This window comes from Canis aureus, chromosome 3 (assembly GCF_053574225.1).
Source record: "Canis aureus isolate CA01 chromosome 3, VMU_Caureus_v.1.0, whole genome shotgun sequence".
NCBI classification, from domain to species: domain Eukaryota; kingdom Metazoa; phylum Chordata; class Mammalia; order Carnivora; family Canidae; genus Canis; species Canis aureus.
The window spans coordinates 6,768,688-6,788,343 of record NC_135613.1 but is presented as its reverse complement, the minus strand read 5'-3'; the positions used below and the strand labels follow the sequence as shown (position 1 = coordinate 6,788,343).

At 60.0% G+C, this 19,656-nt stretch overlaps 3 protein-coding genes across 16 annotated transcripts; 1 reads left to right on the top strand and 2 right to left on the bottom strand.

Annotated features, from left to right (window-relative positions):
• Positions 1 to 2: 2 nt before the first annotated feature.
• Positions 3 to 8,295, bottom strand: HSF4 (heat shock transcription factor 4). Of its 9 annotated transcripts, none has more exons than XR_013373975.1 (14): positions 8,098 to 8,294; positions 7,409 to 7,517; positions 7,196 to 7,323; positions 6,975 to 7,099; positions 6,629 to 6,704; positions 6,412 to 6,476; positions 5,781 to 5,883; positions 5,420 to 5,547; positions 5,071 to 5,298; positions 4,477 to 4,582; positions 4,321 to 4,386; positions 4,133 to 4,218; positions 3,275 to 3,362; positions 3 to 94 (listed from the first exon to the last, which is right to left on the bottom strand). XR_013373975.1 is itself a non-coding variant. In XM_077886542.1 (14 exons), exons 1-14 carry the CDS (start codon positions 8,218 to 8,220, stop codon positions 144 to 146), a joined length of 1,467 nt encoding a protein of 488 aa, XP_077742668.1. In that variant the 5' UTR covers positions 8,221 to 8,294; the 3' UTR covers positions 85 to 143. The 9 variants fall into 9 exon arrangements, 8 of the variants coding, with proteins under 8 accessions (XP_077742668.1, XP_077742659.1, XP_077742658.1 ...); XM_077886542.1 differs by having other exon boundaries at positions 85 to 195; positions 4,133 to 4,202; XM_077886533.1 differs by lacking the exon at positions 3 to 94 and adding an exon at positions 2,864 to 2,999 and having other exon boundaries at positions 4,133 to 4,202.
• TRADD (TNFRSF1A associated via death domain) lies at positions 7,628 to 18,312 on the top strand. 4 transcript variants are annotated; one of them, XM_077886668.1, is made up of 6 exons: positions 12,946 to 13,037; positions 13,602 to 13,683; positions 15,790 to 15,948; positions 16,796 to 17,073; positions 17,155 to 17,359; positions 17,504 to 18,312. In XM_077886668.1, exons 3-6 carry the CDS (start codon positions 15,798 to 15,800, stop codon positions 17,812 to 17,814), a joined length of 945 nt encoding a protein of 314 aa, XP_077742794.1. In that variant the 5' UTR covers positions 12,946 to 13,037; positions 13,602 to 13,683; positions 15,790 to 15,797; the 3' UTR covers positions 17,815 to 18,312. The 4 variants fall into 4 exon arrangements, with proteins under 4 accessions (XP_077742788.1, XP_077742792.1, XP_077742794.1 ...); XM_077886663.1 differs by having other exon boundaries at positions 12,947 to 13,037; positions 13,602 to 13,740; XM_077886662.1 differs by lacking the exons at positions 12,946 to 13,037; positions 13,602 to 13,683 and adding an exon at positions 7,628 to 7,952.
• FBXL8 (F-box and leucine rich repeat protein 8) lies at positions 8,801 to 12,966 on the bottom strand. Of its 3 annotated transcripts, none has more exons than XM_077886650.1 (3): positions 12,825 to 12,966; positions 11,044 to 11,240; positions 8,801 to 10,094 (listed from the first exon to the last, which is right to left on the bottom strand). In XM_077886650.1, the coding sequence occupies exons 2-3, from the start codon at positions 11,193 to 11,195 to the stop codon at positions 9,122 to 9,124; spliced, it is 1,125 nt and encodes a 374-aa protein (XP_077742776.1). In that variant the 5' UTR covers positions 11,196 to 11,240; positions 12,825 to 12,966; the 3' UTR covers positions 8,801 to 9,121. The 3 variants fall into 3 exon arrangements, with proteins under 3 accessions (XP_077742776.1, XP_077742778.1, XP_077742780.1); XM_077886652.1 differs by having other exon boundaries at positions 11,913 to 12,920; XM_077886654.1 differs by having other exon boundaries at positions 11,938 to 12,920.
• Positions 18,313 to 19,656: the final 1,344 nt, after the last annotated feature.

The window sequence follows — 19,656 nt, the reverse complement described above, 5'->3', positions numbered from 1 at the left end:
ACCTCCACGCAGGCAGCGGAACAGCTCCTCAGCACAGGACTTGTCCTGCCTCTCAGGCCGCTTCTGTCGCCTCCTCAGGCTCCTCCTTGGGTCCCTAAACGTCAGCCGTGGCTCTGTCCTCTGTGCTATCCCCAGGTCCTCGTCTACGCTCTACCCCTTTCCCCAGTTAGCACAGCGCTCCTGAGCCCCCACGGCCTGCGGATCAGGCATTCTATTCAGAGCCAGTTCATCCAAACTGCTTTTTCCCAGCCTGCTTCCAGGCAGCAAGACCTGCGATTGATCCTGATAGACACCCGGCACCCAGCTGCAGCCAGGTCCTTCCAGTCTATCCGCTGAACAGTTCTCTGTCATCCTCGTCTCTTAGTCTGGCGTTTCCTGCGCAGCCTAGACCCTGCGGGATGCTGAGTCCCCTCTGCACCCAGAGAACAAGTGCTGAGAGCCTCCCCTAACCCACTAGAGGCGGCCCAGGCTCCTTATTCTGACCTCAGGCCCATCCTTCCCGGGTAGGCTCTGCCCCTGCAGCCAGCCTCTCACAATGCCACCACTGTGTTGCAACCCCAATCTGGTCTCTGACCAAGATCTCCTGACATTAGCTGAGATCCAACTGTCTCCCTGATGCCCTGGAATTGTCTCTTGCTTCATCTTTATTTATTTTTTATTTAAAAAAAAAAGATTTTATTTATGTATTTGACAAAGGGAGAGAGCACAAGCGGGAGGAGTGGCAGAGGGAGAGGGTTAGGGAACGGGAGAAACAGACTCCCTGCCGAGTAGAGAACCCGACCTGGGGCTCCATCCCAAGACCCTGGGATCATGACCGGAGCCAAAGGCAGATGCTTAGTCGACTGAACCACCCAGGTTCCCCTCTTGCTTCATTTTTAAATATCATGGACCCAAGTTGTAAAAGCTGCCAACAAATGCTCGCTGAACCTCTACTGTTTTCTTTCACAGATCTTCCCATTTTGAGAGACTGTCTCTAGCAAGCAGCAGGTGTTAGGCAGAAATTAATTTGCTTTATCCATTTATTAACAACTAAGGACAATGGTCCATCACTTCTGGGGTGGCCTGACCCAGGCAGCAAGGCCCCCGGCATTAAGGGGCAAAGAGGGATCTCTGGGTGACGCAGCGGTTTAGCGCCTGCCTTTGGCCCAGGGCACGATCCTGGAGACCCGGGATCGAATCCCACGTCGGGCTCCCGGTGCATGGAGCCTGCTTCTCCCTCTGTCTGTGTCTCTGCCTCTCTCTCTCTCTCTCTCTCTCTCTATCATAAATAAATAAAAATTAAAAAAAGAGATAATCTATTAAAAAAAGGGGGGGGGAGCAAAGAGGTCAGGCCCTAGACCAGTCTCTCCCAGCCCATCTCCCCTGCCTTGGCTTTATACACACAGAACCCTCCTGGGTCTCATCCTCCTTTTGGGGTCACTCCTCTACTTCTCTACCTGGCTCTAGATCTGGGAGAGTGGCTTTGGTCCTGGCCCCCATCTTGCTTGCCTCCCAGGTCTCTCTCACAACCACTTGGTGTCATGCTAAGCCTCCCTGGCCATTTCATCCCTCCTGGCCATACCGAAGTGTCCGCCTTCCTCCCAGGCCACTGAGCAGAGGCCAGGGCTACCCCCTTTCCCTCCTTCCCCTTCATGTCACATCTCTGACAAATGCTGCTCCTCAATGGGTCTCCATCAGCATCCTCCCTCAACCCCACTATCATCACCCATCTCCTATGACAGTCTCTCCAAGTGCCTCTCACTGCCATCCCATCACCCTCGCAGCATAGTGACTTTGACAAGTCTCTGGGACAGGATTTATTGTCCCCATTTTACAGATGAGGAGACAGGTTCAGAGAGACCAAGTGACAGAATTGGAATCTTACTTGCTCTAGCTTGAACTACAATGAGATCTCCTGCCAAGCAGCTTATCAGCCCTACCTGTCCCCTTCCTCCACCCCCCGCCCACCCCCACCGTCCATCAGAGAGAACCGAGATGATCTGGTCTGGCTCCTCAAGCCACCTTCCACCCCTCTGGGCAGCCAGGCTTTCCTGCACTTCCCTATACCACACAGTGCTGCGAGAACCCTGCAAGCCCCTGGCACATCTGAACATTTGCAGATGCGGTTCCCTAAGCCTGGAATACCCTTCCTCTCCCTCCATGCTATGGACCCGCCCTCTAAGACTAAAATGTCCCCTCGTCCACCCTAGTGCCTGAGTGTCCCAAAGGCAGACTGGTTCCTTCTCTTGCGTGTCCCAGTGAACAGCATAATCCTTCACCACCACGCTGACGTCACGCACTATGTACATGGACCCTCTGCCCTCTTCAGCGGAGACCTCCAAAGACTCTCTCCCCAGCTGCCAGCGCAAGACATACTCTGTACAAGTGCGGGGGGAGTGTGGGGGGTGCGGACTGGATTGGCCCCTCCTTCTCCCTCGCTGCTCCCCAAGTTATTTTCATGTTAGCTTCCTCCCTGCAGTATGCCAAGTCCTGCACTTTGTCCCGTCTGGGGTGCGGAGACCCCAGCTCTCGGGGTCCTCCCTCTGCAATTCAATGCCCCGAAGTGAACAGCGAAGTTAGGTCCCAGGCCAAATCCTTCCCGGGGCTCCAGGTGGCTCGGCGTGCGAGGCCTCGAGGGGGGTCTCGGCCTCCCTCCCACCGCTGGGCGCCGGCTCCTGCTAGGGAGCTAGGGTTGTGGGAAAGGCCGGAGCCTTACCCTAACTGCAGTCACAGGGCTGCCCTTACCTCCCCTCCACCCAGTCCCACGGTCGGAATCCGGCGGAGGGGCGGTGCTCACAGACCTCCTTGGAGCTCGGCGGGGGGTGGCGGGGCGCGGAATCTGCCCAGTCTCAGTTTCTCTTCCCTCCCCCAGCCGGGTGGGGTGGGGCTCCCGGGTCTACGCGCTCCGGGCGGCCCCACTCACGGGTCGAGCCTCCGCGGGGCAGTAGATGACGAGGCAGAAAGGGCCGGGCAGGGTGGGGAGGAGAGCAGCAGCTGCGGCGGGGGCGGGGCGGCCAGGGCTGCTGGGAAGGGGGGGCGGGGGAGGGGGCGTTCTTCTTGGGACACCGGGAGGCAGGCCGCAGGGGCCGCGCGATGCCCGGGCTTCCACGCAGAGTCGGCTTTCCCCCTCCACCTGGGGTGCACGGGATGAGCCAGGGAGGGGGAAGTTCGGCTTGCCCCCCCCCCCCAAGCATCCAGCGCCCACTGGGCCTGGCAGTTCCCAGGAGCTTTACAGCCATCTTCTAGAACCCTCTGGCTTATCCCAGATAAAGCTCAGAGAAGGGGACCAGCTTACCCAGGATCACAGAGCAGTTGCATTGTGGAGCTGGATGTGACCCCAAAAGCCCCTGAGTTCCGGAGGTTGCTGTGGCCACGTGCCAGCCCTGGATCCAGCCAGAGGAGGGGAGCCTAAGCAGAACTAGGGGCTGGTTCCCTAAGCACTTCCACTCTCCAGATATTCTGCTATTAAAGCCTTAGGATCTGGAAATGTCTATGAATGCAGAGTCACCCCCCACCCCGACTTCTGTGCTCCCTGGTCGGTAGAGAAAAGAGACCAGAAACACAGAAAAAAAATGCTGTTTATATGCAGGACTCAGTAATGGAGAAGGACTGCAAAGTAGCAGGGTCTTTTTTCAGCCTCTTCCAAGGGGCACCAGGAAGCTAAGAAGGGCGTGCTGCTGCAGGCCAGCCCCTCAGCGGCTGGCTTCACAGCAGAGCGTCTCAGGGGGAGGGATTGGCCCCTGGGCCTAGGTAGTTGGCTCGGCTCTCAGGGGTGCTGTAAATGGTTAAAGCTCCAGGAAGGCTGAGAGCTGGGCCTCCCAAAGCCGCTTGGACATCGAGCAGGAGTGGTGCCCCAAGTGTGGAGTCCTTCCCTAGGAGGATTGGGCTGTGCTCAGCAGGGAGAAATAGCTCTTCCTTCTTTCTTCAGGAAAGGAAAGCCTCACCTGCCCTGCCCTCTGGTCAGTCAAGATGAACATCCATCCTCAACCTCCCCACTGTCACCCAGTGGGGAGAGGATGGGTGGCATAAACAGCTCTCTGAAAGGCCACCTGAACTTGGGGGTTCCCCTCCAAAACACAAACTGCCCAGCTCACCAGAGCCAGGTAGCTCCCACCGGTTAGGGCCTCCCCCAGGTGGTTACCACAACTATTACCTGGCCCCGGAGAATTTAACCCCTTGACCGCCAGCTCAGTCTCACTCCTCTCTGGACCCAAGGGCTGCATCTGCAGAGAAGAACCCCTTGAAGCAGCAGGGGAGGAGCACTGAGGAGTGGGGCTGGGGCTCTGGCTGAGGGCTTGGTTCAGCAACTTGAACCCCCTGCCCTCCCCACCTTCGTCTTACCAGGGACAGCTCCATGTCCAAGTCCATCAGGGTCCATTCTCGCCCTTGATGGCTGGGGCCCAGCACCTGGGGGAAGTTCTCAATCAGTGGTGCCCTCCCCAGGCTAAATGGACCTCACGGAGCCCCATGCCCCTGCCCTGCTAAAGGTGTACTCACATCCAGGGGCCCTGCAGGCTCCACACTTTCAGGGGGGGCCCGAAGCAGCATGGGAGGCAGCAGATTCTCTGGGCTTCGTGCCCCCCTGTCCAGGCCCAGAGTCCCCCTGTACACAGAGAACTGCTGTTGGCCTTCAGTGTTCACCCCCTATTAAGTTCCCAAGGAAGCTGGATACATCAGCATCAAAATCTGACATCTACAAAATAGTAGGAGAGGGCTCCCCACATAGAGTGTACTTAGAGTGCTTCTGCTTCCTAGCTTCAATGTGAGGTTTGAGTCATGGATATCCCTGGTCTCGGGATACGTCCCCTTGCTTTAGAATTGTCAACACCGGTGGTTCTTAAACTCTTATCTACTTTACAATGTTTCCAATACCGAAATGAACTCTTACAATAGATTCCTGAGCTCTACCATAGATATACTGATTGACCTGATGGGAGTTTCTACTTTCCAGGGGACTCTGAGAAGTCAGGTCAGATCATCATCCCCACCTCCCCCTCAGCCACAAAGGACAGACAAGGCTGGGAAGCTACTTAGTGGTGGTCTATCTGCAAAAGTGGCCCACAGGGCTCACATCATGAACTCTTGGCTCACCTGTCAGGTACCTCCCTGGGACCCCTTGGTTCAGGCTGTTGGGCATTCCTGGGCCCCTCGGGGCTGAAGTTCCCCTTCCCTTCCAGGATGGCCTGCACCACAGCCACGGACAGTGGGGGGGGGGCTGTCACGCAGAAGTCACACTCGTTTGGGGCCAGGGCCAGCCCGGCCTCGCCTTCCCCCCCTGGGCTGGCCGGCTCTTCTTTGAGCAGTGCCAGGCCCTTCTCCCTGCACCGGAGAAAAGCTTCAACCAGACCCTGGCACTGACCTCCCCCTCTACCCCCACAGCCATCTAGGCTGCCAGACCCTTCCCCACAAGCTCCCCAGAGGGCAGCCCCATTGGTCTTACCTCCTGCCACCACTGGAAGGAGAAAGCCTGGTCCCATCAGGGGAGGGAGAGTCTTCATGGATGTCAGAGATGATAGGGCCCCTGGTCCTATGAGAGCTGCTGAGGCCCAAGGTGGTCTCTGGGAGGGGCTGTAAGTAGATGACAAGGCTCAGTCCCTTACCTCAAGCCACAGGGCGAGCCATAACCCAACCAGTACCCACATGGACTTAAGGAGTTAGGTTTGAGGAGGGAGGCTCAGTCCATGCTGGGGAGCCAGGGTCTGGCCTCCACTTTCTCTTCCTGTTAGGGACATGGGGGAAGGGAACAGGCTCTCCATAAGCCCAACTGTGCCCTAGGGAAGGGAGGAGTAGCACAAACCTACCGACTGGATAAAGTAGGGATCCTGCAAGAGGGCACCAGGTAAAGGACAGGTGTTGAATTTGGCCGGTGTTGGGCATGAGCTCCCCTCATCCAGCATCAGAGACCTGTGCAGGGGGCAGGGCAGGTTCATGCCTCTCAGCCTGCACCTCCCTCCCTTAGGCCCCAGCAGCCAAGTCAGCAGAGCTGAGGCCTGTTGCCAGGGCATCAGTCACATGCTGGAGGCAGAAGGGGCTCCCCCCAGAAATGGGGGCCCTTTGGGGGTGGAGAGAGGAGGGAGGGAGCATGGTATGAGCCCCTGACCCTCGGGTGTTGGGATGCTTTGGGGTGAGGGTGAGGGGGCTGCTGGGGGAAAAACTGGGGGCTAAGGTCCTGGAACACAAGGATATGGGAAGGGCGAGTACTTGGTGGTAGACTTAGGGGAAGAGAGGGAAAGTCCTGGAGGGGGGGCCCTTGGGGAGATTGCCATGGGGTGAGGAAAACTGTAGTGCAGGGAAGAAGAATGAGGATTCCTGGTGAGAGGGCTTCTGGAGAAGTCCCTGCATGGGGCCTCTGGCAAGGAGGCTCCTGGAAGTGTGTGTGTGTGTGTGTGCACGTGGGGGTGTGGCGTGGACATCCCTGACTTTCTCACTCACAGCTTTCTCTTAGCTCCTGCGCCGCTGGACCCTGTCTGAAGTGGCCCAAAGAGGCACTGGATCAGCTAAAGAGGAAGCAAAGGGTTAATTCATATTTGGGACCTTGACCCCATCCAACAGGCAGTTGCAGGTGGATTTGCCCCTCTGAGCAGAGAAGTCGGGAGAAGGAGGGTGTGTTGGGGCGGGAGAGAGAAGCAGGGTAGGGGGAGAGGAACACCTTGCCAATGACGCGATGCTGCTGACCGTGGCTCTGCCGCAGAGTCACCACCTCCCTCCATAAGATCTCGTTCTGCCTGCGGGAAAGGCGTGGGAGGGTGCTGAGGCATCCGAGAGTCCTCCCGGTCACCCCGCCCCCCCAAATGGCAGGTCTAAACCCAAGACGGCCAGGTGTGCGCCATCCATACAGAACAGAGAGCCACAGCTCAGCCCGTTTGTCTGGGTGGAGGCACCGAGACCGGAGGGAGGAAGGAGCTGTCCGGAAAACCTGCCCGGCCGCCGCGTCCTCCGCTCGCCGCGACGCCCCTTCTCCCTCCCCGCCCCCCTCCCGGCCCCCGCCCCCGCACTGCCTGAGCTCCCGCAGCCGCGCCTCGGTGATCTCCTGCACTCCCCGCAAAGCCTGCACCTCGCCCAGCAGCCGGCCCAGGTCCTCGGGGCGCCAGCGGCCGTCGTCGCTGCGCAGCGCGGGCACCTGCAGGCGAAGGCACCGTCAGTGCAGGGTCCTCGGGAACCTGCAGCCGCCTCAAGGCCTCCGCGCGGGGCTGCCGGCTCCTGGAGGCCGCCCCACCTTGCGCCGCACGCGCTCCAGGAGTTGCTCTCGGCCGCGGACGAAGCTCGGGTGCTGGAACTCGACGTGGTCGCGCTCCGGCCTGAGCAGGCCGCCCTGCTCGATGCTCACCACCTTCCGAAAACCGTCTGCGGAGTGGGGCGTGGGGGTGAACCGTGCCTCGCGCGCGCGCCACGTGCCCCGCACCCACCCCGCGCCGGCGGGGGCACTCACACATGTTGAGCTGCCGCACGAAGCTCGCCATGTTGCTGTGCTTGAAGTACTGGGGCAGCACTTCCTTGGCGAAGCGGCTCTGGTCGCTGACGAGGAAACTGGTCCCGCTCTGCCAAGAACGCCGCCCGCCCCCCCGCCGCGCGGGCGGAGACCCGGCCTCGGTGAGCCGCGCCGCCCCCGGTCGCCGGCCTCTGGCGCGCGCACACACGCACACTCGCACTCCCGCTGGGGACCCGGCCTGCCGCTCGGAGACGTGGGGCGGGGCCCGGCCCGGGGCGACCGCAGGGAATCCCTACCCTGGCCGGACCCAGACTCCAGACTGGGTTCTCGGAAAGAGAGCGGCGGCGCCAGCTCGGGTTCCCCTCTGCGGGTCCCGGACCCGCGGCGTCACCGAGCGAGCTCCGCCCCAGCCCTCCCTTCTCCAGGTCTCCGTTTTCCGACCTGTCTCTCGGGTGGGGTGGGCACTAAATGACCTCGAAGATTCCTACCCTTGCCTCGGTCCGGAGGAAGTCGCCTCACCTCCGTCTCGCACACCCCCTCCAAGGTAAACTACACGGGACCGCCGGATCGAGGGACCCACAGCCCCGTCCCAGGCGGGGGGCGGGGTGCGGGGGGCGGGGGGCGTGGATGTTCACTGACGTGGAAGGGTCCCGGGACCACTGGGGAAGTCGAGGGGCCCCAGCCCTCACCGGGCTCCAGCGGATGAGGTGGTCGGTCCCCGGGTCGCCCACCAGCGCCCACAGCTTGCCGAGGAAGGCAGGCACGGGGCTGGGGCCCGGCTCCGTGGGCAGCGCGGCTGGCGCTTCCTGCATGGCGCAGTCTCGCCCGGCTCAGCGCTCGGGCCGGGCGCCGCGGGCTCGTCAAAGCCGCGGAAAGTGCTGCGCTTGCCGCCCGCCCCGCCCTACTCCGCCTCCCGGCGCCGGGTCAGGAGGGGGCCACGTGCGAGCCCGCGGGGCGGGGCTCCGGCCGCGGCCGCCGCGCCAGCCGACCCGAGGGGGAGGCTGGGATCCACTGTGCGTGGAGGGATGCGGCGGGCAGGGAGACCTGGGCGCGAGGTCGACCCTTCTCGGGCCTTTTCCTCCCCTGTTCTTCGGGAGAAATCACCCGTTCGCGGCCCGTTGTGGGCTGGAAAAGTCCTGGAAGGCGATGGCCATTGCCTGGATAGCGAGGGCAGACAGGAGCGAGCTAGGGGACGCGGGGAGCGGCTGCGGAGAGAAGCTGGCACCGTCCGCAGAACCCTGGGGCGTGGCCATTCCCGGGTGCGGAGGCCCAGCCCTGACCTCCGCAGCCGCTTGGGCACAGTTGATCGGCCCCACTGCTGCCGGGTCGGCCTGGGGCCTCAGGGTTCCCACCCTCCCCCTCAGAGCGGGCCCCACCTTCCAGAGGACGCTGTTGCTGCGGGATTGGTTTATTTCACACTCACACCTGAGTCGCCGCCCGAGCCAGGGTCCTCCCCCCGCCCCCCCACGACAGGGCCGCGGAGCTGGCAGTGTCCGCAGAGGAGCGGGGCTGGCGGGAGCTGATCCCATTAGGGAGATCCACCCTGTGGACTCAGGCCGCCCGGGGCTGGTCCCGGCGCTAGCCCACCTGCCCTGATCTTCCAGAAGCACAAGAGGCAAGAGCCCTGAAGGAGCGGGCCGTCACTTGGCGCACGCCTGGGCAAATGCATCCAGCGTTCCAGTGGCCACACGTCTGCTGGGGACGCGGCTACGCTCATGCCACAGTCGTGGGCATCCAGGGATGCGGCTCCCGCGTCAGTTTGAGCGTGTAGCTGCGCAGGCGCGGACAGTGCTCGCGGAAGGCTCGCAGCACCGAGGGTCGGACCACGCAGAAGCAGTGTATCTCGCGCAGGCCCGCGCACCGCGCCGCGAGCAGCTCCAGCGCGGCGTCCAGCTCCGCCGAGGCAGCGGCGCGCACCTCGAGCGCGCGCAAGCTTGTGGCGTAGTGGCGCGCTGCGAAGCACACCGGGCCTACCGTATCCCCAGAAAGGCTGAGGCGCAGCGCAGCCACGGGAACGGCGGGCTGCAGGACGCGCGTCACGCTCTCGGCAGGCAGGGCCGGCTCTAGCTCCAGCTCCACCGCCAGTCCCGGGTGGCGGCGGCGCACCGCAACCCAGGCTTCTTCGGGCAAGGGTGGCGCGCGTGCGTCCTCCGGGCACGCGCACCGTAGGGCCAGGAGAGCGAAAGGCTCGCGGTCCCGCGCCGCCAGCAGCTGCAGGGCAGAGCCCGACAGGCTGGCGAGGTGCAGGCCGAGGGCGCGCAGGCGCGGGCAAGCCTGTAGTAGCTCGAGCACGGAGTCGGGCCTCACGCTGCCCACCAGCGTACGGTTGTCCAGAAAAAGGCTGCGGAGCTCGGGGCAGCCGCGTGCCGCCTGCAGCACCAGCGCGTCGTCCAGGGTAAAAGGCAAGCGCCGAAGGTCCAGGTGGCGCAGCGCACTGGCGGCCCGGCAGATGGCGTGCACCGCGTCCAGGATGTCGTGGCCCGCGTCGAAGAGCGGCTTTTCCCCACGACACTCCAGGCGCAGGCTTTGAAGCCCCGGGGTGCGGCCCGCCAGGGCGGTCAGCAGCTCAGTGGCCGCACGGCGGCTCGGCTCCCTCGACGGCTCAAATTCCAGCTGTAGGTTGTGAACGTGGTCCAGGCAGGCAGACAGGTATGGTAGCAGCGTGCCTTCTCGCTCACAGTCGCAACTTGGGGTTAGAACGGTGGAAAAAGGCATTGGTTGCGAGAAGCCTCTGCCCATCCCTTAGCCTGGAGTACAGCTACCATCTCCACTTTCTGACACCCTACACAAACGCCTCCTCGTCCTGACCATGCCAGCTTGCCCCAAAAATAGTCGCTGATACGAGGGAACTCCCACCTTAACTCCTCCCCCCTTTTTTGTTGTTGGTCTACAGATTTTATTTACAGGGATGCTCAGTTAGAGGTTAAACACTTTCCAGTACCCACATGCCTTCCCTGAAGCTACTTGGTTTCAGGTTTCTTGTCTCCGGCTTCAAGCTTGAGACTCTCAGGGAGCCCACCTTAACCCTTTAGAAGAAGATGTGTCGGGATCCCTGGGTGGCGCAGCGGTTTGGCGCCTGCCTTTGGCCCAGGGCGTGATCCTGGAGACCCGGGATCGAATCCCACGTCAGGCTCCCAGTGCATGGAGCCTGCTTCTCCCTCTGCCTATGTCTCTGTCTCTCTCTCTCACTGTGTGCCTATCATAAATAAATAAAATAAAATAGAAGAAGATGTGTCTGCCACGAATTGAAACCCTGGCAGGGAAAGCCAATGATATTTTAGGAACTGAGCTTTCTCAGAGGTCTCTAAGAAGATGGGGCCTGACCTCTGGACTGTCAGGCTCCCATTCTGCCTCTACTACTATTTTGCTGAGTGATCTGTAGGAAATGATTAAATCTCTCTGCCTCAATTTCCTATCTGTGTAATAGAGATAATACTACCTATCCAATGCATAAGGTTTTTGTGAGGATTAAATTAGTATATATAAGTTACTTAGAACACGAACACCGGTTGATAGTAGGCAGTTGATAAATGTTAGTAATGATGAGGCTTTTAAATGTGGATATCCCCAACCCCCAACTCCATGGAGAAAGGGAGAAGGCAAGAGGGCGGCAGGAGAGGGAGGAGTCTGCTCACCTGATGGTCGTGTCATGCCACACGACACTGCAGGTAGCAGCAGCAGCCCAGGCTCTGCAGACCCTGGCAGCGGTGGCACGGTCCCGCAGGGGCAGGTGGCGAAAGATGAGTGCCAGCACCTCCTCTGGCAGTTGCTCTCCAGGCTCAGCCATGGCCCTGTGCACGGTGGGAGCTCTGCTGCTTCCAACAGCTCTCTCCTGGAAAGAGGGAGGGGGGTGTCTCTGGGCTCAAGAAATCCAAAATGTTGAGGGGACCAGTGGAGCCTATGTGTAAAAATACCTGTGGCCCAGAAGTTGCTACATAATTTGCAAAGTTCAGTGCAAAATGAAAATGTGGGACTCTTTGCTGAAAATATTATTAGTACTTTCAAGACAGTGACAGCAGAGCATTTAGCCGAGTTATTAAACCAAGCATGAGGCCCTGTCCCACTTACTGCACAGGTCTCAGACCCATTATCGGCCCTGGATGCTGAAAGATTTCTGATTCTCCTTTACACTACGTTCTCACTTGAATAGATCTGCATTTTATGCTACACTAGGAGGAATGCAACCACCACCTGTGTGTGAAGTTGAAAAAGCCGAATATCCGGATTGGAAAATGCTATCCGATCTTTCTCCTAGTCACTGAAGTTTTCCCTGGGGAAGATGGAGGGCGGCTGCACCAGCCCTGACTTGGGACAACCGCATCCTCCCCTCCCCTCCCTCCGAGAGCCCATCTCGCCTCCTTTTGCCTCCCTATACACACACTCTGAGCCACCCCGACTACCCAGACCAGTTTCCCAGACATCTTCTAGAACTGTTTTCTTCCCAACTTATACTCTGAGTTCCAGGGAAGGACTGGAACTCAGTCCTTGGGGGGCGGGGAGGTACCAGAATCACCCGGACGCTCGCTCACAATACAGATTCCACAGCCCCACTTATTAAATCAGGTTCTCCGGAAAAAGTAGGGCCAGGAATCTGAATTTCAACAAATGCCAGTTGATTCCACAGGTCCCGAGTTTAGAAACCGCGTCCTGGCCAAGCCAGCCCCTGGAGAGTGACGGTAGGGTTAATAGGGCGGGGTCAGTGGAGAAGACTTGTAATTGGCGGGGACCACCAGCCAATCAGGAGGCCGGGGCGCGGGTGGGGCACCGCGGAATCTGCTGGGCGAGAGGAGGCGTCTTCCTGCCCTCCACCTCGCTGGGGAGACGGCCCCGGAGCTTCCCAGAGAAAGGCCGGCGGGGCAGAGAAAAGCCTCAGGTTCTGGGGCCTGCGGCGCCCCGGGTTCAAGTGTCGATCCTGCCCCCGGCGCAGTCCAGGCTCGGGTTGGGCGGCTTCGGTTCAGCTGGAATTCTGCAGACCCAGCCCGGAGCGCGGCCTTTATTGAAAAGTGTGCGTCCTCTTCCAAGTTGCCCGTTTGTAGGGTGCTTGAAGGTTTTCCCACGCAGCGTTCCACACCACTCGCCAGTTTTCTGTTTCCCTATATTTTCCAGGCTAACGGTCCCCGCTGCAATTTGCGCCTCATGGATCTTAGGGCTTCAGATACCCGCGGCCAGGCTTGAACCTGAACCGTTCTGAGTGTCAGGGAGCAGGAGAGGTCAGAGGTCATAGAGCTCAAGGGCCCCAGACGTCACTAGACAATTCTGGTGTCCAGGGGGTGCCCCTTGTGGTCCGTCTGCTCCCCGCTTGAGAAAGCGGGGCAGCTCTCACCCGCCCCCCACTCCTCGGAGGAGCCGAAAGCGCCGAAGGCTTTTGCCTCGGGCCGTTCTTCTCGCCGTCCAACCTCCGGCGCCAGCGTCTTACCTGCTCCACGGACCCGGTGGGCTGTGCCCAGAGGCGGGGACCCGCGGCGGCGCACGGTGGGCGGGAAGACGGGCCGGGAGCAGGGGGCGGGACGCCGCGGCCCACGGGGCGGCTCGGTCAGGCGCCGCCCCTGCGCCTCGCGCACACCCGGAAGCGTCCCAGCCGCGAGGAGCCGCGCGGGCGTGGGAATCCCGGCCGGGCCGAGGCGGCCAGGTTAGTGCGGGGGGCTTCCCGGCGCCGGCGGGGGCAGAGGCGGCCGTGGGGCTGTTTCCGCGAGCGGCGCCGGCCAGCGGGGCGCCGTGAGCACCCAGGTTCCTGGGCCCGGCTAGGGTGCTTCGAGGGGGCGCCCGGTCCCTGCTGGCGGGCGGCGGGCGGCGGGCGGCGGGCGGCGGGGCTCCTGAAGCGGCTGAGCGCGCGCAGCTGGAGGCCGGGGGCGGGGGGGCGGGCCGGCGGAGTCGGGGCGCCCCGCGGTGGGTGCGGCCCGAGGGCCGCGGAGGGGCGCTGCGCCTGGCTGGCCCCTCACAGCCTCAGCTCGCTAGGAGTCCCCGGGACCCAGCCTGGGCCCACCCTCCGAGCGGCGGACCCCGGCGGTGAGGCGCGGGGCTTGCGGGGGATGCGCTTCTGCAGGAGGACGCGCAGGAAGGAGTTGCCCAGGGAACGACGCGAGCCGAGGGTCCGGCCCCTGTTACCTGCCGCTCTCCACCTCCAGCCCCGCAGACCTGTTTGACCTCCCACGGTCCACCAGCCAGTGTCATGGGGCATCCCCTCTTCTTCCAGGGTTTTAGTGCCCGTCCTGAGAGGCAGACGCTGGCCTCTTCCTGCCCCTACTTCCACCCCTGGGGCCGATCACATTCATGAGGTCAGCACCCTCAGTCTCGGCGCTAAGAAGACATGGAAGAGGAAATGTTTCAGACAGGTCCCCACACTCTCCTACCTTCTGGGCCACACCCCTTGGGCTCCTAACTTGTCTCTCTTGTCTTGTACGGCTCTTGGTCCCCCTTGTCACCTGTAGAGTCTTACCCGGTTTGGGTTTTTTGTTTTTGTTTTTTTTGCTTCAATTTTATGTTGCCTTTTACTATGAAGGACATGTCTGTTACATAAAGTAGAATGTTACTAAATACAATGAAAATAAAAATCTCCTCTCCCCCTGCTTTCTTCCCCAACCCCCTGCTAACAATGTTAGCTAGCTTCCTGTTAATTTCTAGACTACTGCTTTGCCTAAATATAGGAGTATTAATATGTTTTCTACCAGAAGGTTAGGACAGGGGGCCCTCAAAAGGCATGTCCCCTCTGCTCAGACCGAGGGTGGGAGCGACCATCACCAGATATCATTTCTCTTGCCAGGTCTGGGTGATGCTGGAGGGCCCCTGCCCAGTTACTATCCTAGCTTTGGCTCTCAGGTTAGGGTCTGGGGGGAGATCTGAAATGCAGCCTCTGCGTTGAGCTCAGGATTCCTACTCCTTCCCCAGCAAGGTCCAAGGCTGTGGTCCTGGTTCCCTCGGGCAGTGCCTCCTCCTCCCTTGTTCCCTGACCCTCGTGTAAACAAATTCCAGCTGGGGCCACCCCTTCTGTTCTGCTCAAAGGATTGACAGCCGGGATGCTCACAGCTAGGGCTCAGCAACTCCCCAACCATCCTTGCCTACTGTATATAAATAACAAAGATCAGAGACAAAGAAGTGTGACTGGTGGGGCGGTAGGTGGGGTCTTGAGCCTATATTTCTAGGAAAAGGATGGGATGTTGCCTGAGGTGAGGTAGGGAGGAAGAGGCAGGGCAGTTCTCCACCTGCTGCCTCATGGTGCAGTAACTGGGAGGCAATTAAGCTGAGGAGGGTCAAAGAAGTGGTTTCCTGACTAGGATTTTGCCCCCCTCCCCCATCTAGGGCTAGGATATTGTCAGAAGACAGATAGAAGAGATACAAGCACCAAGGGGCCCTGGCTCTGTCTGGACAAGGAGGAAATCTGTAATAGAATGATTTGAGTTGCATAAGACAAGAGCCCAGCTCCAAGGACTTTAGAACATAAAGGAATGATTTAACTCACATAACTGGAAAGTTCAAGGTGCAGACAGAGCCAGGAGCACAGTACAGTTGGGCACGCACCTATTCATCTTTGGCTGTGTGTCTTTCTGTGTCGATTTTACCCTCAGCCAGGCTCTTTCCAGGCAGTGGCAGATGAGTCCTATCCTTTCTTCCAGCTTAGTCTGGTGGGAAGGGAAACAATATCTCTTTCTTATCGGTCCAGCTAAGGTTGCAGGCTGGTTCTGATTGGTCCAAACTAAAACCTATGTCCAACTCTGAACAAATCACTTTAGAAAGAGGAGTGGAATATGCAGTTTGGCTAGGTATATTTCACTTGTGCACACCTGGAACTAAGGAGTGGGGTTAGCCGTGGATTGAGAAGAGGGAAGAGGGGATGCCCCAAAGGTCAGTCAGGATTGGGAGAGGGAATCTGGGCAGGTGAAAACCACAGGTATCCTTTAAAATGAAACCAGGAGGTACAGTAGGAATGCAGGTGAGAAAACCTAATGGGGGCTGTGGTCCCAAAGTGATCTTGGGGGCTCAAGATTAAGCTGAAGGCATACCAGGGCATGGGCTCGGTTGGCTGTGTGGCATGGGCACTATCCACGATAAGGATGGCTCCTGTCAGCTTTGAAAGAGAGACATCCTGGCCCAGGAGGGGTCAGAGCTTCTCTGTCACCACTGCAGGATAATATCTCCCTTTGTCTGCCACTGTAACCCTGGGCTTTCTCTGAGAAATTAGTGGAGGGACAGGCCTCCCCGCAGGTCTGGGCTGAGCCTGGCTGGGCTGTGCAGATTCAGAGGCACAAGGGGCCGCCTGTAGGAGGATGAACTTCCCCTCACAAATGTGCCAGCTGGCTGGGGACAGCTGAGCCACTCAGGACTGGACAGTTGTCTCTACGGCTGGGTTGGGGGTGGTCTGGATGCCTGACCATCTGCGTCTCCAGGAGGCAAGATGGCGACTGGGCCAGATGGACTCGAGGAGTGGGTGGGCAGCGCATACCTGTTTGTGGAGTCCTCGCTGGACAAGGTGGTCCTATCTGATGCCTACGCTCAGGCCCAGCAGAAGGTGCCGGTGTACAGGGCTCTGCGGACTGCGCTGGCAGGTGCGTGGGCAGGGGGGCACTTGAAGAGGAAGGGGGGCTTGGGCCTCTCGTGGGCCAGACCAGGGGGCCACGCCCCAGCTCCTCAACTCTGTGGGCCTGTGCTTAACCACTGCCTTATGGAAAAGATTTGACGGGGTCAGGGGGAGAGGAGAGGGATGCCTGGTTTCATAGGCTCCGTCTTACCCGTTTATGTATGTGTGCCCTTGGGTGTAGACGTGTGTCCCCGTGTCTGTGTATGATCTGCCTGTATGCGCACTAACGCCCCAGCCCCGCTCGATGCCCCGCACTCCCCAGACCAACCAGCTCACTGCTTTCTACTAATCGGGTATCTTTCTCTTTTCCTCTCTCACTGCAGCACTCCTTGCCCAAGACCCCTCCCCAGTACCTACCTTTTGGGCCCCTTTCCCATCTCAGGGCAGAGGCCACAGGAAGCTGAAACTGGTTGGGGGATCCGCCTCCTTCTTGGGCAGCGGGAGCTACAGTTGGTAGAGGCTGAAGACCTGAGACCTCTCGCTCCTCCGCTGCCCCGGTGGCCGCCTACCCAGATGGCTTGGCTGCCCTGGGCACATGCCCCTCCCTGTGCTGCAAAGCCTCTCCCCAGTCCCTTTTGCCTACCCTTATTTGGGGCTTCAGGATGGGGCTGGGGTGGCACCCACTCTGTCTTAGGGTACTCCCTGTGATAGGTTCTGGCCTTCATTTTGGGTTGCTGCTGTGTACATCCCAGTTTTGTTTCCCGGCTGGGAGCTCGGGACAGGGAGGGAGTCTGTGTGGGCTTCACCCCACTACGGCCGCTTGGAGAACGGCCCCGCGTGGGGACCTCCTGTCGCCTGACTGTCCGCCTCCGCAGAGACTGGCGGGAGCCCAGACGTGTTGCAGATGCTCAAGATCCACCGCAGTGAGCCGCAGCTGATTGTGCAGTTGCGCTTCTGCGGGCGCCAGCCCTGCAGCCGCTTCCTCCGCGCTTACCGCGAGGGGTCGCTGCGCGCCGCGCTGCAAGCGTGCCTGGCGGCGGCTCTCGCCCAGCGCTCCATGCCTTTGCAACTGGAGCTGCGCGCCGGCGCGGAGCGGCTGGACACCTTGCTGACGGATGAGGAGCGCTGCTTGAGTTGCATCTTTGCCCAGAAGGTGCGGCTGGGCCGGGGCCAGGTTGGCGTGGGGCGGGGACCAAGGCTAAGACCCCCACCGACGCCGCACTCCCCTCCCTAGCCTGATCGGCTCCGGGACGAGGAACTCTCGGAGTTGGAGGACGCACTGCGGAACCTGACATGTGGCTCGGGGCGCCAGGATGGCGACGTGGAGGTCGCTCCAGCGCCCTCGCAGTCCCTGGCCACCTCCCTCTCAGAGGAGAAGCCGCCGCCGCCGCCGCCGCCGCCGCCTGGCCAGACTTTTCTGTTCCAAGGACAACCCATAGGTGAGGCGTGCGCAGAGAGCCAGAGGGCGAGGTAGAGTCCTTGGGAAGGCAGAGTTTGGGGAGGAGCAAGGTCTGGGGCGGGAATGGGGGGGTGGTGCCCGTCCTGACCTACCCGCACTCACTCTGCTTCCTACGCCCCCGCAGTGAACCGGCCGCTGAGCCTGCAGGACCAACAGAAGTTCGCGCGCTCAGTGGGTCTCAAATGGCGCAAAGTGGGGCGTTCCCTGCAGCGAGGTTGCCGAGCGCTGAAGGACCCGGCGCTGGACTCCCTGGCCTACGAGTATGAGCGCGAAGGGCTCTACGAGCAGGCCTTCCAGCTGCTGAAGCGCTTCGTGCAGGCGGAGGGCCGCCGAGCCACACTGCAGCGCCTCGTAGAGGCCCTCGAGGAGAACGAGCTCACCAGCCTGGCAGAGGACTTGCTGGGCCTCACGAATCCCGATGGTAGCCTGGCCTAGACGGGGTACCAGAAAAGGGGCAATCGGTCAGTTGCCCAACAGGGTTTGGAGCACCTGGATGACCCTAGGGTCCCTTCTGCTGCTACTGCTGAGATCCTATCCATCCACAGGACTCTGAGACCACACTTACAACCCCGCTTGGCCCAGCTGTTGGAGCTCCTGGGCAGTGTTGACTGCCTTCTCCAGGAGTTGGGCAAGCACCCACCATGCCTGTTGGGGTGCCACTGGGGATTTGGCCCCAAATACTATGATAGCAGTAGAGTGCGTGGGCGGCCTACTCCAGCGGTTTACCCACCCCAAAGGCACGGCTTCTGGCCAGCCCTTACCTCTTCATTCATTGAACAACTAAACTACTTATGAAGCACTTGCTGTGTCCTAGCCATCATCCTGGGTGCTGCAAATACTGTGGTGAACAAGATACACAAACCTCCCTGCCTCCAGTTCATACTCAGTGTCAGACTGCAAATTTTAAGCAATAGTAATAAAATATTACCTGTTTTTTTATTGTGAAAAATATAAAAATTGTGGGAGCTTTGAGGCGGTGCCTAACCCAGGTTAGGGGCTAGGCTTCCAGTGAGAGATAGGAGTGTGAAAAGGGGAGCTGGTCTGGGGTTGAGGGAATGGCAACATTTTGGGCAGAGCTTCACCTGCGGTGATGTCTTGAGGAATGTTAGAAGGAAAGAAAGTTTGGCGTGGGTGGACCTAGGGGTAGGTAGGTGGGTTTGCAATGAGAGCGGCTGGTGAGTGTGGGAGGCAGTTCCAGGTCTGGTAAGTCATTTTACAGATTTTGGATTTTATACTGAGGCCAGTGAGAAGCATTTAGAGGATTTGAGGAGTTAAGGTTGGGAGGCTGGTGAGGAGGGAGAGAAAGAGTTAGAGGTTGAGTGGGGGAGCATAGGGGTGGAGGCCTAGGCTACAGCAGCAGAGATGGGGGGAAGGATGAACATGGAGAGCTGTTTAGGATGGAGGATAACAGGCCTAGTACCAACGGATGAGGAGAGTGCAGGAGGACCTCAGAGTTTGTCTTTTTGTTGATGGAGGGTGGGGCTGCCTGCTGGGATGGGGGCTCTCAATCTCCAGAGGAACGCTCTGTCCACATGGGTCCCAGATCAAGCCCTTTATTCATCAGCCTACTTCAGGAATCCCTCAAGCTGAACCATTCCTGCCAGTCCAATCTGGCCTACGGTGACCCAGGCCGAGGTTACTTCTGCCTGTAGGAGGCTATGCTGGTTTGAGGCATTAGGGACCATGGGGCCGGGAGGTGCCTCTGGGGAGACAGAATGAAGTGCTCACCTGTGAAGTTAAGGCAGACAGCGTTGGCCTCCTGCCCTGGTGGACAGATGGGGAGGGGGCAAGGGAGGACAGAGGAAAGAGGCCCAGACTGAACTCCAGAAGATAGGGCAATGCTCTTAATTTCTTCCTGTATGATGCTGGGCAAGTCACTTAACTCCCTGAGGGGCAGGGCCCCCTCTGGGCACGAGCAATGAAAGCTACTTCCAGAGTTGTGAGAATCGAATGAGCTGCCTGTTGGTCCCAGTGTGCGTTTGCTGGGGCGGGAGCAGGGGCGGCACAGCGGGGCCAGGAGTAAGGAGGCAGCCGCTCGCCCGCCATCTGTGATTTATATACAGGTCGTGCCTGGTTGAACCTGGGCTGCTGGTGAGCTGAGAAGCGCTTCCAAGGATCGCCTGAGGCTGTGGCCAAGTAGATGCCTAAAATGCTCAGCCTCAGGGCTTGGGACCGCCTGCCCTGGGCTCCTGCCAAGCCAGGCCCTGCCTCACTCTGGAGAGGTGGGGGTGTGGAGATTAACCAGAGGCTAAAGTTCCTTCCTGCGCCCCCCCCTCC